Source organism: Podarcis liolepis (genome assembly GCF_965112155.1).
Source record: "Podarcis liolepis genome assembly, chromosome: 9".
Taxonomy (NCBI): Eukaryota; Metazoa; Chordata; class Lepidosauria; order Squamata; family Lacertidae; genus Podarcis; species Podarcis liolepis.
The window spans coordinates 20,847,101-20,875,027 of record NC_139564.1 but is presented as its reverse complement, the minus strand read 5'-3'; the positions used below and the strand labels follow the sequence as shown (position 1 = coordinate 20,875,027).

At 44.0% G+C, this 27,927-nt stretch overlaps 2 protein-coding genes across 2 annotated transcripts; both read left to right on the top strand.

Annotated features, from left to right (window-relative positions):
* The first annotated feature begins 112 nt into the window (after positions 1-112).
* Positions 113-12,912, top strand: LOC310686139 (all-trans-retinol dehydrogenase [NAD(+)] ADH4-like). The gene is made up of 8 exons (XM_083459343.1): positions 113-2,143; positions 4,760-4,861; positions 5,176-5,317; positions 6,686-6,773; positions 7,669-7,900; positions 9,052-9,312; positions 11,901-12,124; positions 12,487-12,912. Exons 1-7 carry the CDS (start codon positions 2,126-2,128, stop codon positions 11,937-11,939), a joined length of 882 nt encoding a protein of 293 aa, XP_083315469.1. The 5' UTR covers positions 113-2,125; the 3' UTR covers positions 11,940-12,124; positions 12,487-12,912.
* A 4,108-nt stretch (positions 12,913-17,020) lies between these two features.
* Positions 17,021-26,740, top strand: LOC310686118 (alcohol dehydrogenase class-3). The gene is made up of 9 exons (XM_083459288.1): positions 17,021-17,149; positions 19,123-19,224; positions 19,525-19,666; positions 19,927-20,014; positions 20,629-20,848; positions 22,646-22,906; positions 24,648-24,783; positions 25,740-25,878; positions 26,382-26,740. The coding sequence occupies exons 1-9, from the start codon at positions 17,138-17,140 to the stop codon at positions 26,413-26,415; spliced, it is 1,134 nt and encodes a 377-aa protein (XP_083315414.1). The 5' UTR covers positions 17,021-17,137; the 3' UTR covers positions 26,416-26,740.
* Positions 26,741-27,927: the final 1,187 nt, after the last annotated feature.

Genomic DNA, 27,927 nt, shown 5'->3' with positions numbered 1-27,927 from the left:
AGTATAAGTATTATTATTATTATTATTATTATTATTATTATTATTAATTGAATTTATATACCGCCCTACACCTGGAAGACTCAGGACGGTCTGTGTCTATGGTCCTATGATCCTCCTAAGTTATTCAGAAGCTCTAAAGCAGGCATAGGCAAACTCAGCCCTCCAGATGTTTTGGGACTACAACTCCCATGATCCCTAGCTAACAGGACCAGTGATCAGGGATGATGGGAACTGTAGTCCCAAAACATCTGTAGGGCCAAGTTTGCCTAAGCCTGCTTTAAAGGCCTAGATGAGTGAGAATTACCAGTGAGATCAGCTAATTATTGCCGCAGCCAAGGTGGTGCTCTTGCAATGTAGCACTTAAGCCCTATGTGCTATGCCTTGAACAGGAAATTTAAAACATAAGTAGGAGGTGTCAGCTATGCATGTAAGCCCCGCCCCCCCCAGTGTCCCCACTCACAACAGCCCCTTCCGCTCCACCTCCACCAACCTTTCCCCATTGAGTGGGAAGGCAGGAAGTAGAATTGTAAATGTAGCATATGTTGGATTTGGAAAGCTGGCAGCGACTGTAAGGAATAACACCAAGTCTACTTCAGCTTGTCTGGGACCAGTCTTCCTTGAGCATTACACCCCACCTAATTGTCCAGGGAGTTTGCAAGCAGATCAGTGTCGGCTCCTGAATTACATGCTAAACTTGGGGGAAAATAAGTAGTCTCCCACCCCCCACCCCACTGCTGGAGGGAATGGAGAACCTATGACCCTCCAGATGCTGTTAGACTTCAACTCCCATCATTCCTTGACAGCATGCGTGGCAAGTGGTAAGGAATGGTGGGAGCTATATTTCAACATCTGGAGCTCCACAAGTTCCCCATCCCTGTTTTCAGATATGCACTTGGTTACCTAAGTAACAGCACAATCCTATGATACTATGAATGAGGTCAGTGGGACTTACTCCCATGTAAGCATGCATCAAATTGTAGACAAAAACCATCTGGCTTAAAATGAACTCCATGGGGCCAATTAATCATGTCCTTCTACCCCTTGCAAACTTTGGAGTCAAGAATTTAGTGCGATCGCTCTTTCTTGGTTGCTATTTTGGAAGCAGAAAAACTATTCAATCAAAACAGATGTGTAAGAGGGTTTTTAAAGAACAATTTGTTTTACTTTTTCTGATTAAAATTCAGATATAGGTTGCTTCTTTCTTAATAGTGCTGTGCTTAACATTGCTTTGAGTAAGCAAGAAACTTAATCTTAAAAGGCAAAATCAGTGATGATCAGCTGATCTAACTGTTGAATATGATCTCCAAGTCAGTCTCAAATAGACTTGCTATTCAGGTAAGTAGTTCTGAGTGCTGGGATTACATTACCAATTACAGTGGTACCTCGAGTTACAAACGCTTCAGGTTACAAACTCTGCTAACCTGGAAGAGTTACCTCGAGTTGAGAACTTTGCCTCAGGATGAGAACGGAAATCGTGTTACGGTGGCGTGGCATAACACGCAAGAGACCCCATTAACGAAAGCATGCCTGTAGTTAAGAGCAGTTTCAGGTTAAGAACGGACCTCCGGAACGAATTAAGTTTGTAACTAGAGGTACCACTGTATAAGCAAAGGGTAGTGGTGAGGTTCATATTACAGCGACTTTATTTTCAGCACAGTTCCCCCACACCCCACTCTCATTTCCAGAGTAAAGAGCTGGTATCATTGTCACCATTATTTTTGCTAAAGCCTCTCCTGTCACTAGAGTTGTTTGCACTGACACGCTACTGAACATTATATGTTTGCATGCGCTGAAAGTCTAGGTATAAGGGGGAAAGGATGTTGGCTGCATAGATACAAATAAGTAGTTCTGAGTGCTGGGATTACATTATAATTGCGGAAAAGTTATAATTGCAGAAACGGGTTGAGGACAGAGGGCTTAAAAACAAGAACACCTCCATTGGTAGGACGGAAGAGGGAGCAGGTGGTAAGGGTAAAGTGAGAGAGTGGCAGAAGAGGAATTCCAGCTGATATTTAGGCCACATCTTCCCTCCCAAGACACAGATTCTACAAGCTGCTTCCTTCACAGAGCCACTGACCCCAAGGGATCCCAGCTGAATTCGTCTTGATCTCCCCAGGAACGAAGTATGAGCACTGCTGGCAAAGTAAGAAACGGGTGTGCACTGGCAGCCATGCTGATTCATGCACTGCTGTCTTCTCCCTTTAGTGCTGGACAGGGTGGTTATGGGACCCTCCAGATAACTCATTTATTGAGAATTCCCTGTGATTTGTTTGCACAAAGCTTCTGCAAATGCTAGATTAAAGCCAGTCTTTATTATGCATTCCTTCCAATTTGTTTGCATGGAAATTATACGGCAACAGAGGCGGATTTAGGGGAGCACAACTGGCTTGGTTGTAACTGGGCATGAAGCCTCAGGAGTGCCTCAGGGGACACCGCAACTATTATTTATAATAGAGTGTGAGAGGAGTGGGTTGCCAATTTTTGGTGTCACACAGGGAGCTACTGAAATTTGAGACCCCAAGGTCCACCACTGATGGCAATGTGCATTTCTCCCACATTCACCCTGATTTGCTCTCCTTAGTCATTCAACCCAGTGATGCAGTCAAAGGAGATGTGCTCTGCTTTAGAGGGCTCTACTTTTATAAGCTGTATATCTGGTCAGTCTTGATTACTGAATTCAGGCCCTGTGCATTAGTTGGTAATCTGGTTTATTAAAAGGGTTATCTGCAGCTTACTGGTAGGGTTCTTAACACAGGCTTGCAGGCAGAGGGAAGAGAAGGGAAAGGAGACTGATATCTGGGTAGTACTTTAGGGGATGGCCAAAGACAACACATAAAGCATTATAGTGCCCCCCATACTTCTCATCCTCCCTCTTCCAAACAGAAAGCTCCACATTCTTATGCATTCATTAAAAAAAACCCAAAAACCAACCTATTAAGGTTTATTTCCATTGAGAAGATGCTCCAGCCCAGTTACCATTTCTTATGACTTAGGACACATACACAGATCAGATACAGATTGCAGTATCTGTCTCTTCACTTCCAAATTTAAAACTTGATCGTGAGCACCCCTTGATGATTTTTGGATAGCAACCATTGCTGGCTTGACCTCCCATGAGTGTCCTTAATAAAGAGAAGTGCCAGCTCAGAGATGCTTTCATGGCTAGTATTTTCCACAGACATGCAGAACAATGAGACAGAGACAGAGTGAGAGATAAAGAACCCTAGAACCCTTTAAAGATAAAGAACCCTAAGGAGGCAGAACTGGGGTCTTGAACTTGCCCATCAACACTTAGCAGCACCTGGGCTGCTATGATGAAATTTTTTTTCTTTATAGCACAGTAACTATTTCTAAATTAGCATGCATCCATATAAATCAACAAATGCAAATTTGTGTCCTTTTTTTGGGTGATGCACTTATGCTTTCTGGGTGAAATTTCCTTTTCCTCATTTTGGAGGAAGTGCATGTTATAAATCAAACCAAATAATAGTAATATGTAGGCAGCTACCCTGTTCACATCTGGATATCATCTGATTGTTGTGTATTTTGTAATACAGCTAAGAGTGGATTGATATGGTCTTGACAATTCACACACAGTAGAAATCAATCCACGTCCAGCTGGTTCATGGGATGTGTCCAACATAACAATGGGAATAGGAGTCAGCCAACATAATTTTGGCAAGTGCTAAAAACTAGATTTGGACTGGATTTGCCCCCAGCACATTCTTCTGAAGTCTCGACACATGTAAGACATTTCACATGGCTAATTTTCAAAAAATGTACGATAGTTTCCCCCTCAAATGAGACTGAAGGCCAACCTAGGCATACCTAGCAGGCAGCTACATATCTTGTTTTTCTATAGCTAATTACAGGGACGAAAGAGCTTGATTCCTACGGTGAAGGCAACACATGGGAAGGAGAAGCTTATCTCTTTTCTCCCTTGCCTTGAATGGAATGGAGATTGGACTCCTCTCCAATGACTAGGAACCTAAGAAAAAAAGTCTCCAGTTGATACCACTGTGGTGGTGGTGGTGGGGAGGCATCTGCTACATATTTAAGCACATGTCAAGACTGGCCCTCAAAGTATCTTGCAGTAAAAACCATTCAATTGCTTAGCCCTAAAACTACATTTCAGGGGATCTGTTTTTATTTATTTTATTGACAACCTGCTTAATAATTGGAATATAGATATAGATATAGATTAGATATAGATTAAAAAAAACCCTGGAGTTGGTTTCCTTTTAATGAGGTAGCCAGAGACCGATGGTACTTCTGCAACAGGTTTTATTTACAGGCTAAGATGAAATGTTCACAGCATTCACATTGCAACTGGTCCTGTTCCACCATTAACGTTCTAAAGGAACTCCCGGTGCTGTAGGCACCAGGTTTTCACAAAGAATGAGTCAGGCCTCTGTCTCTTTCAGAGTGACCTGGTTCTGTTACTGCCAAACATACGTTCTCTTACTTTTACACACACCACTTGATGGCATCACCTCCAGCCAGGGGAGATGGGGTTGAAGAAAGACATGCCACTTTCCACAAGGATCTCCAACTACTAGCTTCTATTGCCATCTTTTTAGTTGTGCAAAAGCCCATTCACCTAGCCAAAGGTAAACTGCTAGGCAAAGTTTGTCTTTAGCAGTCTCTTTTTATGCGGAATCTGATCTTAGAGCTATAAAATAACAGGGCTGTGGGGACGGGGGAGCTCCGGGGTCATTAATACCAACCTTACATTTCAGTTCAATGGGTTCTTTTCCAGGTTATTAAATGCAAGGCTGCCATTGTATGGGAAGCAGGGAAACCCTTTTCCCTTGAGGAAGTTGAAGTTTCCCCTCCAAAAGAGCATGAAATACGAGTTAAGGTGAGCATCCAAAGATCTGAGAAACATCTTTATTATACCCCACAGCTTACATGAGAAGCATAGCTTTGAAATAATGTCAACTGTAACTTACAGCAAACAACAACATGGAGGCCATTCTGGAAAGGTCTCTCCCCGATACACTCACACTGGCTTTCCACGCCCTCCCTAAAGTTCCTGGAGGACACATATTAGAGGATGAATATGGGAAAAGACAGTAGTGAATATGGAAGCCTATGAAGGAGAATGAGTGTGAATCTGCATCATTACCACCTCACCATGTAGTTATCAACTTGTGTTTTATGTCTTTCTTTCAGATTATAGCCACCGGGGTGTGCCGCACAGATGATCATGCCATGAGTCCAAGTTTTAAAGAGGGCCTTTTCCCTGTCATACTAGGCCATGAGGGAGCTGGAATCGTAGAGAGCATTGGTCCAGGTGTGACTAGATTTAAACCAGGTACTGATACATTATAAATTGTCCTCCATGCCATTGGCCCATTTCTCTTTTTAAGATGCTCAACTGCCTGAAAGGTGGTGGTGGTGGTGGTGATGGTGTTGTTGTTGTTGTTGTTATTTTAAATAATCAATACCTGCCCTTCACTCTAAGGTCTCAGGGTGAGTTACAACAATTAAATCAAAAAAATTAAACAGTTTAAAACTGTAGTAGGCTAAAGGAAGTTCCTGGTTTAGATGTTGCATCTTCCAAAACCTCACTGGATGGCCTCTGGCACGCCACACTCTCTCAGTCTGAGTGCAACTGCAACAGGAAGTACCTTATAGGATTGCCTGCATTTTACAGAATTTTTGTAAGGATTGCAACTATATCATGCACGTGAAGGGCTTTGATTGCTTTAAACGGCTGTTCAAAAAAGGAGTGTTTTTATTGTCAGGCATAGGAGCCCAACTCCTAGGGGCTGAGGGGGCTTCCCCTCCCCCAATAAAATATTTGAAGGGACCGGGGACCCTGCAAAGTTGATGTGCATTATCATTCAAATGGTGTGCGTGCACTGCGTCATGTCATCGATTATGTGGGGTGGGGCGTACCTCCCCCCCAATATTTTATTCAAGTTGGCATCCCTGTTGTCATGCATGAACTCGCATTTGAAAACAATCTCAAAACTTCAACTGGCCCCCAACAGGGCAGTGAGATTGCTGACTGGGGCTAGCCCATACGAGAAGCTGGCAGGTAGGGGCTATGGCAGGGGAGGCAGCCAGCTGACTTGCGGAGCAGTGCAGCACCAAAAGACACACACCCCAATTTTCAGCTGAACATTTTTGGAAGGTGTGAATGTAGAAACATCTGGATTTTGCATGGCTCAAATGTAGCCTATTATGCTGTCATATAGTAAGAATCGTGTCTATTGCTCTGCCCACGTTGACATGTGGCCCTTGGGAGGTTCTCTGTGAAAGAACACAGGCCTTAGGCTGGAAAATATTCCCCATTGTCAATATAAACTCCTAAACAGCATGCTTCCCTTTGTGTTGGTATGAGGAGGAAGCTTTCACTTCTGTTTTGAATTACCCAGTTTAACATTGCACTTGAATCTTAAGCTGTGGTTAATCTTAACTATGGTTTGTTTGAAGCAAGACAGGTTCATGACTCACAGCTAGACCATTTCAAACCATCAGATCCACCACAGATTGTTCAACTGTAGACAACAGGACAAGCTGCAGTTAATCAAGAATGGAAGCAAAAGCATCTGAACATGGCTTTGTGATCAGGCTAGAAGAGAGGGGAGAGTTCATGAGCCCAAGGCTTGCCTTGTACCGAAGTTCATAGCAGAAATAAATGTAATACTGCATGCGTTCTTGTTGTTTTGTTTAGGTGACAAAGTTATCCCGCTGTACCTTCCTCAGTGTGGACAGTGCAAGTTCTGCTTGAGTCCCAAAACTAACCTCTGTGAACGGATCAGGTACACATTTCAAGTAAATTTATTTGAGGCACCAATTACTGCAGCTGCCACATTGTTCGCCCACATGTGCACTCTGGAGCCGGCTGAAGCCAACTCAATAAACCAGGCAAGCGATATATGCAAGTAACCTAGGTTAGGTTACCTAGCAAGTGAGCTGCAAAGCCATCAGTAGAAATATTGCCAAAACCTGTTCCTTACCAGGAGGGAAAATGAAAGCAAGTGAGGCAATAGAGAGCTGAGCACAGTGCAAATGCACCAGAGCCAATCCAGTGTGCCTTCCAATGTATTTACACTGTGACAACCTCCCTACCGCTTCCTTCATGGTGAGGAAGAGTAACCCAACTGCCAGGAAGCTAACATAGCATCTCTGCCCTATCTACCACCCCACTTGTGTATACTGTATATTGTTTCGGGGGACTCACTTTTTGTTTAAATCTACACATCTGTGTAGATACATCCAAACCTCTCCATCTCTTCCTTGGGACTCTCCCCAACCTACACACTCTCCCCAGTCATGCCTGCTACTGGTTCTGTTTCACCTCCTTCTCAAGCATTTTTTTGCCTGCCTGGAATGTATCCTTGAACTCTGATCATGCTTGCTGCTTATCTAGATGGAGGATTGAGGTATGTGTGTAGAAATTTTATGCATACAGTATTTATACTTAGAAGTTAAATAAGCAAATTTGGATCTTAACATGGGCATAGCCAGGGGGGATCATGGAGGGGCAGCTGCCCCCCCCCCATCAATAAAAGTGAAAATACATAGGTAACTGAGATTCTACCCTCCCCCAACATAAGACCTGCCCCCACCAACAAAAGGCCTGGGCTGCCCCCCAAGAAAAATCCTGGATGCCCATGGATGCTCATATTTCACTTTTGTTTTTTTCTTCTGCAGCAAAGCAAAGACACCAATTTCTGACCAAGACCTGATGCTTGATGGCACAAGCAGGTTCATGTGCAAAAGAAAGCAGATTTACCATTTCATGGGAACCAGTACCTTCTCCGAATACACAGTTGTGGTAGAAAGCTCTCTTGCCAAAATTGATCCTGCTGCTCCTCTAGATAAAGTCTGTTTGATTGGGTGTGGCTTTTCCACGGGTTATGGAGCTGCTATTAATACTGCCAAGGTGAGTTCATGATGGCTCAAGTCTTACTTTAAAAAAAATAATTAACAGGGGGAGGGGAGGTATCAACATTTTTGCCATGTCAAGACCAACTAGAATCTTTACAAAAATAAGCACTTGGCAGGATCCCAAAAGCCTTTTACTTCAACCCCTTGCTAAGCAAGACGTGCTCAGACTACTAGTTTTAAGTGCTGATTCAAAAAAGAGAAGAATTTCCTGAAAGCCAAGATCCAAGTTTGGGGCAAGTACTCTTTGGTGAGAGAACCCCAGCAGATATTTAAAATCACCAAATATGCAGCAAAGTAAAGCATGGAAATATAGGCTGTAAGATACACCCTTCCAAGTGAATTCCAAAACTGTCCCATTTAAAAGTTCCTTCCAAAGTGCTCCACTTTCCCCAGCTTAGGGAAAGACCATGCATTTGGTAAGTAAAAAAATTGTTTACTTATAAACTCTCTAAAGGTCAGATTCATGTGCTCTTCCATACATCCATCAGAAAAGTTGCAAAGGCAGTAAAACGTAGCTTAGTTACAAAGTCGTGAAAGTTCCTAAACTATTGGTACAGGAACACATGAGAGGCTTATGAAAGCCATGCAGCTGAGCTGGAGCAACCAACTCAGCCCTCCTCACATACTGAATTCTCAAGTAGGCTGGGGGAAGTTTATTTCTTCCCAAGGTAAAAGGAAGCGACATAGCTTAAGCAGGCTGGACAGCTTACTCTATGGTATTAACCTCTTCATGCATTTATTAGACTTAAGCATATTGGTTATATGAGGCTGGTTATCCTACATTAAGTTGGGCCTAATTCTCTCTGCAGTGGTACAGCTGTGTCAACAGTTTTACTTCAGACTGCAAGCAGAGGCACAGCTAACTGAATGTCGCAGGGTGAGGGAACTATCATGTCAAGAAGACCAGAGTAGAAAATTATTTCCTCTCTGCATTTAGCTTTGTATAGGGGTAGATTTTGTTTATTTTTGCATGGGGGATGCACAAGGGGGCAGGGCTCTCTCCCTTAATAGTTGTGTAGAAGAGGAAATTCCACCCACCCTGTGGTTTACTTTTGTTTCAGCCAAATAGACAAGAGGTTCTTTGTTAAAAAAGAAAATCCAGATATTAAAAATAGTTCCCTGTGAATTTCTCTCATGTTATTCTAGGTCGAGCCTGGATCTACCTGTGCTGTCTTTGGTTTGGGAGGGGTCGGCCTTTCTGCTATCATGGGCTGCAAAGCAGCTGGAGCATCTCGTATCTTTGGGATTGACATTAACAAAAGCAAATTTGCACTAGCAAAAGAGCTGGGAGCCACTGACTGCCTCAGTCCTGAGGATTTCAAGAACCCCATTCAAGAGGTTATAGCTGAAATGACCGATGGAGGGGTAGATTTTGCCATCGAGTGCATTGGAAACATAAAAGTAATGGTATGTATTTTAGCCTTCACTTAATAAAGTTACAATGCAGTAAAAATTGGTAATAAAAGCAAGAAAGCTAAAATATTATGTTATAAATAAGAATGAGCAAAATCCAACAACTGTAATGAGAAAGCTGTTCAATTGTATCTAAGCTTTTCCTGAAATTCCACCGGGAATTCCCTGATTTTCTCAAAATCCACCCCTAATGAATGTGGTCTTGCTTAGTTTTTTCATGAGAACTCATAAGTCTGTCTTTTAAAGCTGATCTGGTCTCCTGAGTTCTAGACTAATGCAACCACCACATCACACCAAGGTCCGACTTGCAGGTTCTCATTAGGGAACCTCACTTTTTGTTTACAGTGCAATAGAAAACTCAACTGTTCAACAAAGGAAGCAGTTTGTCTCTCCCATTTGTCACATGTTATTTACTATGGGATGCGATTTTGGGGTTTGGGGCGTTTTCGCTTCCTATATGATCATTGTAAGCATATTCATATATATTCCTATATGAATATAGTAAGCCTAGGTCAGGGCTGGCCCACTAATGAGGCAAGGTGAAGTGACTGCCTCAGGCAGCAGGATTGACAGGGGCAGCAGATCCCAATGTACTGTAAGTAAGGACATAGATTTGGGTAAACTGTTCAGAAACAAGCAGAAATAGCAGGTGTGGGTAAAGCTGGACTATACTGGGACTCGAAAGAGCCACCTTTCCACCTGCCTAATGCCTTCAGGACATCCATGTAAAATGTAGCTAGGGGGGCAGGCTATGCTTAGTGTCACGTAAACTGGAGAGAGGGGGCTTTTATACCTGGTGGGTGACAGGAGATATTTCTGCAATGCACACAACACAGAGACAAAACTTTATTGCCTTAATGAGATGGTAAGACCTCTGCAAATGGAAACCTGTCAGTGCACTGGTGCCAAATGGTCATTCAACTGCAGCATATAACTCTGGGTGCTTCCCCAGACAGGGACTTAATTTGCAAACAAAATATTGCAAATGGATTTCGGCAACAGATTTTTAGTATTTCCTCCTGAAAGCGTAAATCAAGAGTAAAAGAAGGGGTGAATATAGGCTACTATTTTGATGCTGATAACATCATGTGCACACTGCTAATATTTATTACATTTCTCTACATTTTTGTACTGGACTACAGACAAGCATGATGCCTGAAGCCCTTTTGGTCCGTATATGGATCGTGTCAGGATCAAGATCAGTTTCTGGCACTGGGTCATCTCATGCTGCCCCATTCATGATTTAAGAAGAGGTTGCAACGTGTTTCTATGAGAGCCAGTGTGCCCACCAGCACTTCCTGTGATGCCCACAAAAAGTTTGCTTAAAAAACCTGCAACACCTGAGACTATTTGCTCTTTCTCTTCAGTTCCTGTTTGCCTGCTTGGCCTCTCCTATATTGAACATGTTCCCTTAAACATGCCCACTTTTCTTTGGATACTAGAACTGGACACAGGCCCTGTTCTGTCTGTTCTGAACAGAGGAGAGGTGCAAACAGCTTCTCTCTGTGAGCAAATGTAGTGGTGAAATAGATTCCTTTGTCCCCACTGATGGGGGAATATTCCCTCACCATTGTGTGGCCCTTTGTCTTTTTTCTGCTCTTTTTGATGTGGCATTCATTACGTCACACACCCACAGCAGTCATTTTGTGATGCACCACACTCCACAGCATGCATTTTGTAAGTGGTGCCCACGTCACTTTCACAAGATCCCAAATCTTCCCACTGCCCCAGAATGGTTGGTGACCCCTGACTTAAGAGAATGAAGTCAGAAGAGTGACACATCGATGGCACAGTCTAGAGCATGCAAGCTTTTTTCTCAGTGGCTTTTAAAGGTTTTTTGAAAGTAAAATAATTATCTCAGATTACATAAATTCTCATTAGAGCACTAGAGATTTCTTAAGCAAAGGAGACACTAAATAGAAAGGCAACAAGACTTGTACAAAATAGAAAGTTAATGGGGAATGGGGCTACACAGATTTTAGTTACTGTCCCACCGTACTAGAAAATGCCTTAGTCCCAGTAATTCCTACTAATCATTCAATTGTTTTGTGGCTTTTATGGCAGCCAAAGCAATTAGTACAAAATAATTGTGATTTATTGTCAATTGCTCAAATGTTCCCAGATCTGGATGATATTTCTTTCTGAGCCAACCTCAAAAAACACAACAGCTGGAATGTTTTTACTGAATTGCCTCCCATTTCTGGAGTCCAAATATCTGGTGGATGTTAAATGGAACAGCCTGTTCCACTTTTGAGAAATAAATGAAAACCTGTTTCGACATCATTCTAGAGTGTGGGCCCATGCGCAGTGTGCCCCAGGAGCTGGGAAAGTGGATGGTAAAACAGGAGGAAAAACTGGCACAACAATATTCAGGCAGTCAGATCATCCATGCAGTTTGGGGGGCAGTTCATGATGACTTGCTTTTTTAAAATCGTTCATTCTGATTTGTTTGCAGGGAGGTTAGATGATAATGTGTCAGAGCAAGCTTGACTCCACACTTTTCTGTGCATTTCCCTATAGTTTTCCTTACACAATAAGTCTGGTCTTTGGGAAAAACAAGTTTGTTGTACGATATCTCCCAGTCAACATGCTGGCATATTTGCGAACAGTGTCATATTTAAAAAATCAGGAATTCAGTTTTGAATCTGTTTGTTTTCCTCCTCACAGGCTGGAAGGGTGTGGATTCTGTACCAAACCTGGTGTTGGATTACATGGCAGGGAAATTCAACCTGGATGCACTTGTATCTTACACTTTGCCTTTTGATAAAATCAACGAAGCATTTGATCTTATGCGTCAAGGGAAAAGGTAAGGCATTACAACAAACCCGAAACTCTTGGGGCAAGTTCACACACACATGTGTATCACTCCCTTTATTTCGTATGGTCACGCTCTTAAGTTTTGTTGCTCATTTAGCAAAAACAGCACCACAGACACATAAGGAATCAGCAGTCTTGGGGCGAGGACTCTATGCCCTCTTCAGCTGGGCATATAAAGGATGGGGCTGTTGGGGATTGAACCTGCAAAACAACTGCTCTACCCACTAAACCCCTGGTGTGCAAGCAGCCTAACTGCATCACCAGAAATAGGCCAGTAACAGATGCTTAGCATAGTCCCTTTTGCTAATGAACACATACATTTCCCCCTTTTGCTTTTTACCCGTTTTTCAGCAACCGAACTGTATTGGTGTACTAAGAACCCAGTACAAACGCCGGAGGACTAGAAGCCCAACAAAATGTGATCCTTATTCAGATCTGCCCCACTGACTTCTGATTAATGGTATCCCCTTGGACATTGTTTGCAAAAGCATTTCTTTGTGATACATGAGCATAGAATTCAACATCTCCAAGCCTTGGTGTAATATTTTAGAGCAACTTTTTTAGTTCCTGTACTGTCAGGTCACTATTAAAACTGACAATTCCTGTTGTGTTGTGTCACTCATGAATTAATACCTACATATGAATATTGTGTTGACGCATCACATTTATAAATGTGTAGGGTCACTTGTGTACAAAATCACTTTTCTGTTAAAGCTATCATGTGAAAACAATAGATTTAATCTGATGTCACAATAAAACATTTACAATAAGTTCCTCGCTTCAGGGTGATGGCATTTTGTGTGGGGGTTTTTTCCCATAATACCACTTCTAAACTCCTCTCAGTATAACCAAACCAGCTTCTGACATCCCTACCAAACTGATTCCCAAAGTGTTGCTGGCTTGTTTGCAACAAACAGCTGAGCAAAATTAGGCCCCTGTCAAGGGGTTAAAAGGACCAGCTGGCATGGCCAACAATCAGGAGTGATGGGAATTGTAGACTAGCAGAATATGGGAGGCAAATTGCAATACTGCATAGGTTTAAATATGAAGCGGACACCTAGTGCTTAAGACTCATTTCTCATTACAAATCTACTGGAAGTCATTAGTATTATATTCTTCCTAGGTAAAAGCTATCAGAGGCTCCTCACTGAGAACAGCAGTGGTAGACACATTTAATTGCTCACCACTATTGCTCTACCCTTCCAGGGTCTACTGTTGGCATCCGTCTATCTCAGGAGACAATGGAAGAGTGAGATGGGTACAGCTAGCTCCTCAGGAGAGTTGTGGGCACCCTAGCACACACCCCAGAATCTTTTGCAATTTTCAGAGTTTAAGTGGTAGTTGCGAAGAGTTCCTCATCAGACAACACAAAACACAGAAAGGTTTTCTAAACACAGGAAGCCTATAAGTCATAACACTGCAGTGACTGAAATATAATTTATCTAGAATGTTATAGTGCCACCTACCGTCAACTTTTTCTTCTTATGGATTCTGAAGCTCAATATTTCATCCTGAAAATAAAAATCAAGAACTTGATTTTATGGTTATTTTAACACTAGTAGATGTCAGAGAAATAAATAAGTAAACAGATATTATAATATATGGTAATTTTATCCCATTTTAAAACTTTCATAGCACAGGACATGTTCTCATACCTAAGTTTAATTAACAGCCAACTGCATTTTGGTTCTATATTCTGAATTTGTAAGTCTTCATCAGAAATAACATGAAGATTTAGGTTAGCTCTTCTCTCCCCCCCCTTTTTTTTTTGTAAAAGCCTCTGTGTATTTAACAGGCACACAAAAACCACAAATCCAACAGGAGCATCTTTTCCTGACAAAAGAAAAGTGATCAGAAAAACTGCAGAGTTGAATTTCTAAATTACATGAGGCTGTTAAAGGTGGAATAACCCTGCCTGGGAAAAGGTGGCAACTTTAAAAAGATGGAATGACATAATAATTCACGTGAATACTATTGTTACTCCAATCTCCAAGCAGCAAGAGGTTTTGTGGTGGTAGCTCATTTTCTTGGAATGAAGATCACTGGAGGTAGTGTCTTTGTGATATATGGTTTTACTTACAAACAAAGGCAGTTTGAGCATAAGACTCACAACATTAACACATTAACATAACTTGCTCCTCTGTTAGGTTTTTAGCCCCGCAATGCCATAGTTTTGGATTCAGCAGAGAGCAAGTCAGGTAAAGCTCTCTGTCTCTTCCTAACCCACTTCAAGACAAGACTGGTCCAGGACTATTGCTATCCTTTGCACAACAATGATATCCCTTTCAACCAGAGGAGGAGGGAAGATTCTAACCCTTTTAACCCACCATCTGGAAGTATTGCTATTAGTAGTTTCTGTGGGAACCATCACCTATACAGTGGTACCTTGGGTTGAGAACTTAATTCGTTCTGGAGGTCCGTTCTTAACCACTTTAGCTAATGGGGCCTCCCGCTGCTGCCGCCACCACGCAATTTCTGTTCTCATCCTGAAGCAAAGTTCTTAACCCAAAGTACTATTTCTGGGTTAGCAGAGTCTGTAACCCAAAGCGTCTGTAACCTGAAGCATCTGTAACCCAAGGTACCACTGTATTTTTTAGTCATGCAAAAAGATACTACAAACTTGGTTTGCAGCCATTAACTCCACAGATTCTGGTCTCACCATTCAGCAATCTCTCTTTCTAAAGAATCCAGTTTTACGGATATAAAACTACTGGCTGAGAGGGTATTCCAAAAGTGACAATCAAGCTACCTCAACCACCACAATCCTATAACAATATACTTTTGGCCTTTAGGAAGTTCTGTGCCAAAATAAAATTTCTCCAAAAGTTGAGGCGTGGTTCATTAAGTGGGAATATGACTTCTGTAACTAGGCAGAGTTATTGTAGCATTTGGGGCCAACATGAACACCTAGCTGCCTTGGCTGGGTCTAGTCTACATTTTAATTTTCCACACTGCCTCAGATTACTGTTCTATCTAGGACTAACTACCAGGAGCAGCTATAGGGAGCCTGCTCCACTCCCACCCACTCCAAAAACCACTATTGTCTAACTGTGAGTTGCCCTGGGACTCTTTGAGAGATGGAAGGAAAGACATTCAGGCCTCATCCATCAGCAAGGAACTAAGGGCTGCTGGCTTGTGTAGGTGTCGCTTTGTATAAACACAGGTTTAGGTATCTAGGCTTCCTTAATATTCCTCCAACACCAATTCACTCGGAGTGCTTTCAAAACAACCTAGTAGCGATAGAACTCTCTTTATGTATGCTACAGCAGCAGCAAGAATTCTCATCGCAAAGCATTGGAAGACACAAGACCTACCCACCTTGGAAGAATGGCAGATGCAACTAATAGACTATATGGAGATGGCGGAAATGACTGGCAGAATCCGAGACCAGGGAGAAGAGTCGGTGGAAGAAGATTGGAGGAAATTTAAAACTTATTTGCAGAAATATTGTAAAATTTTTGAATGTTGAGGACATTGAAATGAATTGCAGGGGTTCTAGCAACAAGGTAAAATGCAAGACTGGATTAATTATAGATAGAATAATAGGATATGAATTTGCTGAATTAATTTTTAAACGGGATACAAAAATGGGAGACGTGAGGAAGTCAGGAAAATAAGTTAATTAAAGAGGAGATTTTAAGAAAGAGGGAATTTTTGTTTTGTTTTTTCCTTTTTTTACTATGTCTTTTTTCTATTCCTTTTTTGTGTTTAATGTTTTATTGTATGTATCTTTGTATTTTATAACTTTGTATCTTTTTTGTTTTTATTATTTTTCTAAATCTTCTTATTGTTAAGACCTAATAAAATATTATTTAAAAAAAACAAAACAACCTAGTAGCTAGTATAGTAAGCTTAAGAGTGAGATGAACACCAACACTGGACAGGATGAACGAAGATTGTTAGTGTATTAAGGGGGACATTATGTACATAAGGGAATACTGGTATTTACACTGGGGCCTTGAAGATGTTTGCTGACAGTTTATGGAGATTTAAGAGACACAGTTGCTTACAACAGCCTCAAAGTCAACCTCAGGCCAAATTCTCCAGACCCCCAGTGCAACCAAATACAGTGGTACCTCAGGTTAAGTACTTAATTTGTTCCGGAGGTCCGTTCTTAACCTGAAACTGTTCTTAACCTGAAGCACCACTTTAGCTAATGGGGCCTCCTGCTGCCGCCGTGCCGCCGGAGCACGATTCCTGTTCTCATCCTGAACCAAAGTTCATAACCTGAAGCACTATTTCTGGGTTAGCGGAGTGTGTAACCTGAAGCGTATCTAACCTGAAGTGTATGTAACCCGAGGTACCACTGTACTTCCATGGCCTAGTCCAGCTACTGGGGGACAAATCTGCCTCTGAATCTCCAAGCTGCTCTGGTTGTACTTCTGACTGGACAGTTTAGCCATTTTCAAAATCCTGTCATGGATGTGTCGGTTGAGGAGCCAGATGGAAACAAGAGTTGTGAGGGAAAATACCAAAGTGAAAAGCCGAGGCCTAGATATTCATAACCACAAAACGACAATAACCTTGCAGCCCGATAGCTCAAGTCGGTAGAGAGCACGAGACTCTTCACCTCAGGGTCGTGGGTTCAAGTTCTGCGTTGGGGAAAAGATTCCTGTATTGCAGGGGAGCTGGGACTAGATGATCCTTGTGGCCATCCTTCCACCTTTGTGGTCCCTTCCAACTCTACCCTTTCGGTGATTCTTCCTAAACGTTTGCTCCAGCCCCACAGATTTCTGCAGGACTTCCCCCGCCTCCTAAGGAGCTGCGCTTGCAATCGCAGCCTCCTGAAGCGGAATTCATCCTGAACGAGCATCCTTCGACAGAGGGCACTGCAATTCTCCCTAAGAAGACGAGCGAGACGAGGGAGCAGCGCCCTATTTCCTCGGCCCGCCCCTGCTTGGAGGGCGGCTCTCGAAGGAGCGCGCATGCCCCCAAGTCGCTCCGCAGCTGCTTCGCGGACGGCGAGAAAGGGGCACTTGCAGGCGGCGGAGCAGCGGCGCTGATGGCGAGCGGGGTAAGTTGGAGCCGTCGAACATTCCCCGGGCAAGCAGCGCGGGCGCCTTTCCCCTCCTGCGGGTGCAAAGGAAACGGGAGGCGACGCGGCACGGCGAAGGAGCGCGCCGCTGCTCTTTCCCTTGCAGGCCGAGCGTGCTTCCTCGTCTGCGCTCGGTGGGGCTTCCTCCCAGGGAAGCGCGCAGGATTGCAAGCCCACGTCTGAACTTGGAAAGCTTCCGAGTCGGGGTCAATTTAGGGGTCTTGGGGGGGGGGGGAGCCTTTTGCAACGGGCGAGCAGAGGCTCCCGGGCGCCCTTTGCGTTTTCGTTACTTCCGACGAGGCGCCGGCGGAAAGGCACCAGCTTGGAGGTCGCGCCCCAGTGCGCGCTCTACTCGGAAGTAAGCTCCACTTAAGTCAACGGCCCTTGCTCTCGGGGGTAAACATGCAGAGTTGCGCCCCAGGGAAATTCGTCAAGATGGGACAAAAACGCAGGGGAAAGCGACTGGCACAGATTAACCGCTAGGGCTCCGGCGGCGACCCATGCTATCGTCCGGATTCCTTTAGCCTACATAAATTATAAAACTAGTGTTTGCGTTGCTCTTACGCTACACATGTCATATAATATACTGTACCAGATTCTAACTAGTACCTCCTATAAAAACTTCATTTTGACTGTTATTTCCAAAACCCTTTTATGCAGAATATGTAAATCATTGACTAATGCCTTTTCCATATTTCACTCTTAAACTTGAAATTCCCTAACTGAAGGGGAAATTGAAGAATGCAAATATTTTACTTGGCATATGATCTTTGTGAACTTTGCTCTGTGAGAAACTAACCAGTTTTAGGGCTGGTTAAATTTTCTGTGACTGGTCCCTTGGCATACACACACATTAACCTTATTTTAAGCAGGAACACTACAGCTACAGTTTTTACTTACTTTTTCTATTACAAAAGTGTACAACATGGATATACAATAAATACAAGTTGAAACATCCATGGCAGTAGTGTTTGTGCTCAATAAGAGGTTGTCACTGAAGGAATGAACAAGTTGTATAACAAGTTCATTTTCTCTTCTTGCTTTCTTAATTGGTCAATTAGGACATTGCAGCCATACAACACGGGTCAAATAGCATGCATTTCTTTTCAGTGACACTGGAAGTTTTGTTTTATCTGTCGCTATTTTGCATAGAGGATTTGGGCACAATAATAATAGGAGCCATTATCAGTTTTATCTTTACATTTTTAGTAACAAATGCTAAGAATTGAATTGCATTATATAAATTATATTAAGAAAAACCAATAGGTTGCCTCATAATACTTGCCCAGTATGTAGTTGCCATCTGCTGTAGGTGATAAAATGTACCAGCCACTTCCATTTGTAGCAAACAGGATTACGTTCAATAATCACAAAGTTACATGGAGTTGATTTCTCTCGGGTTAGTAACTTGATGTAGTTTTCACTTATTGTTCAAACATATTGAGGAGGTAGACCTTCTCATCGCACCTGTTTGCCTGGGTATTTGCAGGAATTTTCCCTGAGATGGGCGAGTGAAACAAGGTAAAACATGGACGGCCTATTGCTTCATGGAAATGAGAGGAACTGTGCCTGTATATTTTGCTGCATCTCTCAGATTCTACAGATGCTAGAATTGTTTGGCCTTTCATAGACTGTAGCTCTTGCACTCGCATTTTTGAACTGATTTTATTTTCATGTGAGCCACTGAGATAACTTTTTTAGCCATGGGGCAGCCTGTAAATGATGCAAGTAAACAAATAGGGTGCCCCCACCATCACCAATACCTACACAAGCAGCTCTCGGAGCTGTTTGACAATCTGTTAACCAGCAAAGGTCCAGTTTGAGCTCCACCAGTTTGAGCTCCACCAGCTCCAAAGCGTCTGTAGTGTGTGACTTCAGCCTCTAAGGAAGGAAGCTCATTATACAAGCTTGCTGTGCAATGTCATAGGGCACTCTTTCTATTTCTTATTTAGGTTATCAAATGCAAGGCAGCTGTTGCCTGGGAAGCGGGTAAACCACTGTCCATTGAGGAGGTGGAAGTTGGACCACCTAAAGCTCATGAAGTTCGTATCAAGGTAATGAAATAGTTGCTACATTGCTTGCCCTAAACCATTAGGGACTAGGATATTTGACCCAGAGGCATAGCTAGCCGTGTGGACACCCTGGGGGCAGGGAGCTTCCACGCAGTTCGACACTGTAGGGCGGCTTAGGGGTAAGCACAGGCACAAGACCCACGCTGCTATTTTGGGCAACGCAGTGCTTTCCTGCAGTCTGCCTGCCGCCTCTCCTTCAGCTGCCCTACAGCTCCAGTGCCCTGAAAACACAATGCCTGTCAAATAACCTGCTGAATCTGATTGTTCTTCATGACTTTGTAGATCATTGCCACTGCTGTTTGTCACACGGATGCCTATACTCTAAGCGGTGCTGACCCTGAAGGGAGTTTTCCTGTTATCCTGGGCCATGAAGGAGCAGGGATTGTGGAGAGCGTTGGGGAAGGAGTGACCAAATTCAAACCAGGTAAGGGGATTCTGCTTAAGATGCAAGGACCCTAATGCTCATCGTAGTTTGGCCAACTCTTCAGCAGAAATATATCCATTGCTTTACATCTGAAGTTGCCTTGGAACAATTTGATAGCACAAAACATGCCACTTGTATAAAACTATTAGTATGTCATGCTCTAACGGAACATCTAGTTTTAACACAGTGTGCTTTTTATCAGTTAACAGTATTGGAAACATTTTTTAAAAAATAAAAAACCAACTCTTTGTATTTTCCAGGAGACACAGTAATCCCTTTGTACATCCCACAATGTGGAGAATGCAAGTTTTGTTTAAACCCTAAAACCAATCTCTGCCAGAAAATAAGGTTGGTCCTCTTCTCCCCTGCTTCCCCCTTCCCCATTTTTTCCTTTGTCATACAGAGCACGGACTTCAGTGCCAGGGGTTCACAAATGCAGCAGCCAGATGGCCAAAAGCACACACTAACCTATGCGATCGCCAGTTCTCAGTTGCCCAGAACAAAGTGCAAATTATTAAAGCTTCGCAAATTATTTCCAAATTCTTTGAGCTTTGCAGAGAGCTTGGCATCTGGAGAAGTCTCTTGCTTTGTGTAGCATGACAGAGACTGTATCCCTTTCTCAACTTCTCTGGCACATAGGCAGAAACCTAATAAGGTGTGGCAGATCTCCCCATTTGGTCTGCAAGGCCATTTTGGCCAAACCACACCCACCTACTTCACATGTGATGCTACATGTGGCATTGGAAAGACCTGGCTCAGCCAAGAGAGTCTGCAGGCACCATAAAGCAGCAGCGATCAGCTGGTTGTCAAGTCTTACAAAGCACCCTAAAGTGTAACTATATTCTGGTTGGCTTAATAAAGGTATGGCCCCAATATGATTTTTTTTCTGATGGGCCTGTTGCTTTTTGGTGTGACCATACGTGCTCTCTAAACAACACGTCTGTTCTGATTTTATTCTGCAGAGTCACCCAAGGAAAAGGAGTGATGCCCGATGGTACCAGTAGGTTCATGTGTAAAGGAAAACAGGTTCTCCACTTCATGGGGACAAGCACTTTCTCAGAGTACACCGTCGTTGCAGACATTTCTCTGGCGAAAATAGATGCTTCTGCTCCCTTGGACAAAGTCTGCTTGCTGGGATGTGGGGTTTCTACAGGCTATGGAGCAGCCTTGAACACTGCAAAGGTTGGGGTCCCTGACTTCCTGTTGATTTTTTTCTGACTCTTGAGCATAGAGTAGCGTTATATAATAATCATAATCATAATTTATTATTTATACCCCACCCATCTGGCTGGGTTTCCCCAGCCACTCTGGGCGCCTTCCAACTGAATATTAAAATACAATACAGCATCAGACATTAAAAACTTCCCTAAAAGGGCCGCCTTCAGTTGGATTTTAAAAGTAAAATAGTTGTTTATTGCCTTGACATTTGCTGGAAGGGCATTCCACAGGGCAGACACCACTCTGTAGTTTCACTTCTTGCAGTGAGGGAACCGCCAGAAGGCCCTCGGAGCTGGACGTCAGTGTCTGGGCTGAACGATGGGGGTAGAGATGCTCCTTCAGGTATACTGGGCTGAGGCTGTTTAGGGCTTTAAAGGTCAGCACCAGCACTTTGAATTGTGCTCGGAAATGTACTGGGAGCCACCCCCCATCCCCGAGCTGTGGCTCCACATCCCTGTCCTGAAAGTGAGAAGCACAGCTTGTTTAAACAGGAGTTAAGTTAAACCTTTGGAGGTACAATATAACTTTGCTGGGGTGCTGATGAACTGCCTTTCACCTCCATGCCATTGCTGCTTCTGCCACTCCTTGCAGTGCAAACAGTTTTGAGGTAGGTGCTCATAAAGCAAATTAAGAGGCAGAGCCTTCCCTTAAACCTAATCCCCGCCCCGCCCCCTTGGGAGACTTCATTGGGGAGGAAAAGGCTTTTGGCCCTCATCTGCTCACTTGCACCAGTTTGGCAGAGACCGCTGTTAGTAACATTTGCTTGCAATTGTGAGTTGGGTCTGATCAGCTGACCACCAGGGCTTGCAAAGCACTGTGCACAGGGCAGTTAATTGGCTGTGTCAGTATGCCCCCTTTTGACCCACTGACATCTTGACTTGCCCCACATCTGACAGCTGGTGGGTATAGAATCATATAATTGTAAAGGACCATGAGGGTCACCTAGTCCAACAGGAACCTTTTGCCCAATGTGGGGCTCAAACCCACCATCCCGGGATTAAGTATGGCTTGACGAAAAAAACCTTGCATGCCTAATTAAGCCCATGGGGCTGGAGATCCAACCAGTGAGTTAGGAGAGCCAGTGTCGTGGACTGGCAGGGCTCAGAAGAGTGTGTGGCAGAGGCAGGGGGCTAGGGGAGTGACCCAGAAGAGTGGACCAGTGATTTATGGGGTTTGGTACAGTCCACAAGGCCAGGGGAAGTTGGGGAGTCGGGGCAGTTCAAGGTGAAGACAGGCATGTGGGAAGAAGGTGCAGCTCAGGTGAAGGACAGGTCAGACTCCCCACCTTCTCCCACCCAGCTGTTCCCTAGAACCAGGAGGGGCTTGAAAAGGGAAGAGCAGCAGTGACTTCCATGCAGAAGAAGTCTCAGATTATGGGCATGTAATCCGTCAAGAGGAGAGTATATAAACTGGATGAGAGGCTCCACTGTTGCTGCAGCTGCTCCATAGGGCTCAGACCTGTGGACTGCTGCTTAGAGGCTACAAGTGTGTGAGAATGTGTATCCAGAGCACTGGGGAAGCTGCTGTATTTCTCTAGCCAATAAAGAGTTAACTATCAGACATGTGTCTTCCTTATCTGAGATGGGCAGCGACAGCAAGCAATGATTTTAGCTTGTGTTACTAGTTCAAAGTTAATTCTAAGTGCAGACTAACTCAGCTCAACAAGCCATTTGCAAGAGCCTGGTTTATTGCAGCAGACAGAGCTGCTATTTTTTCGATGTTAAGAACTGTTCTCCTTCAAGTGAGTGTTCTTTCTTTCAGGTGGAGCCTGGCTCTACGTGTGCTGTCTTTGGCTTGGGTGGAGTTGGGCTAGCAGTAATCATGGGCTGCAAGGTGGCAGGTGCATCCCGGATCATCGGGATTGACCTCAACAAGGACAAATTTGCAAAAGCCAAGGAATTTGGGGCCACAGAGTGCATCAGCCCCAAGGACTTTGAGAAGCCCATTCAGGAGGTCCTGGTGGAGTTGACGGATGGAGGAGTAGATTACTCATTTGAGTGCATCGGTAACGTCGGTGTCATGGTAAGTGTGTCTGTCCATAGGTCAGTGTTTCCCAACCTTTTTTGGGCAAAGGCACACTTGTTTCATGAAAAAAATCTCGAGGCACACCACCATGCCAGATGGGGAAAGGTCACTTTTTACTTATGTAAAAAAAAATAAAAAAATAGTAACAGCATAGAAGGTAATGGTTAGGCTAGCATCCCTCTTCCAAATATGCTAGGTTTTTATTTGCAGGGACTGTTCTACATGGGAAAGCATTCAGCACTGTCATTCTCCCATCTGCCATCTGAATTGGTACTATTCTGGGTCAACTTACTCTGCTGCATGTGTAGATGAAAATGGCACCAAGTGTGGGGGAGGGGCAGAACAGGTTTCAGATACAGGATATTAAGCATACATGTACTTCAGATTGAACTGGTTGCTTGCTTTGCAAGTTTTCATTTCCCAAATGACTGCCTTGGCAAGCGCAATACCTACCAGGCTCAACGCCGGTCTCGCGCTGCCGCTTCCCGCGCTCTCAAGGACCCGGGAGGAGGAAGGCGTGAAGGGAATCCCGAAGGCGCGAAAACCTCGCGCATGCGCAGGCCTTCCACCTGCGACAGCCCAGTAGGCCGGCCGAAGCGAGCGGCGATGGGATGTGGGAGGGAGCTCGCTCGCCGCCCCGCGTGTGCCTATGTGGGGCACGTTACAGCCCCGTGACGTCAGCGCCACGCAGGCAGCCAGGCAGGCAGACGGTGAGAGCCCCGCGCTGGGTGGCCTCTCCTCGCCACCGCCGCCCCGCCTCTCGCCGCCTGACTCACCCGCCTCCCTCCCACGGCACACCAGGCAACATCTCGCGGCACACTAGTGTGCCGCGGAACACCAGTTGGGAAACACTGCCATAGGTAGCACCCTAGGGTGAGTGGAGCCTGGAATGTGGCAAGGGTGGGGGCATGGATGAGAGCCAGGGCATAATGAAAGTCATCAGAAATGTCTGGTGAAGGCCTGTTTTGTCTAGTCAGACCAGCATCCATCAACGCCATCTCCAGAACTGGGAAGCCTCTGCCAGTACTCTGTGCTGATCTGCAGCCATGAAGGTTGCATTTAGATGCCATAGCCAACATCCATAGCCAGTTCTGGATTTGCATCTCTAAATATTTGCAACTAGTGATCTCTTGAGCAGCCTACCAATCATTCCTTCTAAATATACTGTTTCCTGGAGCATCTCTCTAGGAACATTAAAGGTAAAGGGACCCCTGACCATTAGGTCCAGTCGTGGGCGACTCGGGTTGTGGCGCTCATCTCGCTTTATTGGCCGAGGGAGCCGGTGTACAGCTTCCGGATCATGTGGCCAGCATGACTAAGCCGCTTCTGGCAAACCAGAGCAGCGTACGGAAACACCGTTTACCTTCCCGCCAGAGCGGTACCTATTTATCTACTTGCACTTTGACATGCTTTTGAACTACTAGGTTGGCAGGAGCTGGGACCGAGCAACGGGAGCTCACCCTGTTGCGGGGATTCGAACCGCCGACCTTCTGATCGGCAAGTCCTAGGCTCTGTGGTTTAACCCACAGTGTCACCCAGAAGTTGCCTTATCCCAAGTCAGACCACTGGTCCATCAAGCTCTGCATTGTTTATCTTGGCAGCAGCTCTTTCCATCTCCTGCTACCTGAAGATGCTAGGATTGAACCTGGGATTGTCTGCATGTGCTCTGCTACTGAACTATGCTTCTCTTCCACCCATCCACTTCTTTTGTTTGTATCACTTGCTCCTCCTCCCACAGAGAGCAGCCTTGGAAGCATGCCACAAAGGTTGGGGAGTGAGTGTCATAGTTGGTGTTGCTGCTTCCGGTCAAGAAATTGCCACCCGTCCGTTCCAGCTAGTCACTGGACGAACATGGAAAGGGACTGCCTTTGGAGGTATAACTTTGCTGGGGTGCTGATGAACCTGTCTTACATAGGGCAGTCACAGTATGTTCTTGTGCATGTGTGCATTTCTGCACAGGAAATGGACAACTGTTAATGAATCCCATGAACCTTAAAAGGCTAGCAAACTTGTGGCATAACCCTTCCATGTATACACTAGGACATTAAGAGAGGACATCAAAATCGCAAGAGACGTGTGTTCCAGTCTTATACTCCAATCCAAAACAGGATATCCCGTTTCTAAAAGCATACATTGCACTTGCCCATGTAGACTTTTTACTTAGAAAAAGCCTAGAGGAGATTCCACAATTTTTCTTAATGCAGTACGTTCCTAAGTATCTTCTGGATGATTATCTTCATTAGTAAAGGGTATCTTTAAGTTATACATACAGTCGTACCTTGGTTTTCGAAGAGCTTAGTTCACGAACAACTTGGAACTCGAACGTTGCAAACCTGGAAGTAGGTGTTCTGGTTTGCAAACTTTGCCTTGAAAGCCGAACATCCGGCTCTTACATGAGAGCATTGCTCTGTCTACTGTGATTTTAACGCAAGTTGCTTATTACTGCCCTGCAACTTTCAGATAGTCAGTTCAGTATTGTGCACAGACAATCCCAAGGCTGCACCATAGGGTGCTGAACCTGTGGTCTTCCAGATTTTGCTGTGCTGCAACTCCAGTCTTTCTTGACCATTGGCCATGCCAGCAACATCTGGAAGGCTCCAGGTTTCTTACTGCTGCTGCAGCCACATTACAAATGCAGTAATATAGCATGCCAAGGATAGCCAAGAGACAACTCTCCCTTTCTAGCTTAGAGAGAGAAAAGAGAGTTTTGTTTCAGGCTTGCATCATTAAGATTTCCTTGTCTGACACAGATACTACTTTTGTAATGCTCCTTCATCCATCTTGCTGTGTCACATCACATTCGGTATACAATTATTTCATTTTCTAACAGGTTGGAAGAGTGTAGAGAGTGTTCCGAAGCTGGTAGCGGAATACATGTCCAAAAAGATAAAAGTGGATGAATTTGTGACTCACACTTTACCGTTTAACAAAATCAATGAGGCTTTTGAACTCATGCATGCTGGAAAGAGGTAGGTACTGTCTGCTGTTTGTCAACAAGTTTACTTTTTATATATTGTGTGCTGGGACAGATTTTAGAATGACAACATCACTTACAGCACAATCCCATTTATGTCTACTCAGAAGTTACCTTTCAGTTATCTAAACTGTATGCTTTGGGACAGGAGGGTGCATGCATATTTATTGTAAAAGCAACCATTGAGAAAGATTTCTCTCTTTTTCCTTGGCAAGTTTCTCTCTCCCTTTATCCTGCCAACATATAGCAATCTACTTTTCCTCAAAACAACCCTGTGATGTTTTGTTGTAGTGGCTGCCCCAGTGCCCCCATGATCATCAGGAGTAAATAGCGTCTTTCCTACTCGAAGCCTTGCCCATAGGATCAGTGTGACCAATTGTGGCACCATGTTGCAGAAGGCTGCATGATACCATGCCAGTTTTCTTAAAATAAGATCAAATCAAGTTTGACAGTACAAATCAAATTCATGATCTCAGCTCTTTGCTTTCACTCTTGCAGCATCCGAAGTGTCCTTAAGTTTCAAGAAGCCTGAAGAAAACTTCCACCGCAGTTCAACTCAGTGCAACAGTAATTCAGGATGCGTTGGTCAAAAATGATTTAGGAAAAGCTGTTCTAGTTAGAAGCATCACCTGCTCTTGACAATGTGAACAAAACACTGATCTTAGACACAGCTAATATCTGTTCATGTCTTACTGTACCACTAAGTGCCAGAAATCTCTGCAGTTAAACAGTTTATTGACTGCTGTTAGACTGAACTCAAGTACAATCGGTGTCTTTTTGTTCTAAAATACCCTGCAATTGGGAGGTATTAACCCGAGTAGAAGAATCATGATTAAAACCTTTTTCCTACATAGGCATACAGCTGCGTTGTCCCCTTTTCTTAAATAAATCCGGGTTATGGCATGCAAGTTTGGAGGGTGTCAGTTCTCACCTGGACTGAATCAGTGGAGAGCGGGGAAGGCATGCTACAAAAAAATAAATAAATAGCTCTCTTGTTGCAGGTCAGGACATGTCAAGGGTTTTGTTTTAGATGAAACAGATGAGCTTTTGCCAGCTTACAAAAGCTAGTGTTTGCAGGTCTGTGGCTAAGATGCTTTCAAACTTGGGACCAAATGGGTTATGCAGGGGGCCAGGTGCACACCCTCCCCGAAATAGCAGGTGGCAGGAGCTCCAGAGCGCAGTCTCCCCTTTGCTCCACTAGCTTACATTTTTTTAAAAAAAAATGCAGCTATAATGTCATATTGAAATAGCACCTGAACCAGAGTGGCTACAACTCTCATAATAGGGGTAAGTTGATAGTTTCGATTTCAAATCTGGCTTCTCGTAAAGCAGTTGCTATGACATCATCCACTGCAATTTGAGAACTTCAGTGTACAAGGATTGGATATTGACAGGGGAAATGGACTCTGGTCTGGGCTACAACTGTGTACTCTGTCTCATTAAAAACATCTGGAAAAGGCCCTGCTGCAAGAAGTCACCCATTTTTCAGAGTCCAGTATCCAAAACAGGTTCGTCCCTGAGCATAGCAAAGTGAAGGCAGGCAAGTCTAGCAGCGCCCTCTTTAAAAAGGCCAAGCTTCCCATTTATTGGACTAATACTAGCACAATATATGGGGAGGGTTTAAGACACCCCCCCCCAAATGCAGTAACTCCTGCTAACTTCTTTTAATCTTTGAAAAAAGACTGTTCTACTTGCATCTCATCCTATTCCCCCCCTTTTTTGCAAGGGTGGTAAATTAATCTACATGTGCAAATTAATCTGCTGAAATTTAAGAGACCCAAGTGATGTTCATTAATTTCAGTGGCTCTACTCTGAATAAATCCTAGTTGCATAGCACCATTTGCCATATAGTCCTTCATTACGTTATTCTATAGAACTACGGTTTAGGCCTGCGTGAGCTGGAAAAACACACACACACAAAATTCCTGCCTTCACCTTCATGGGTTGTTTTGCTAGCCAAACCCCAATTCAGCAATTACTTACCAGACTTCTAGCTAAGATTTTGTATATTTAAAAAGGTAGAGCGGGGCTATTCAGAGAGCTT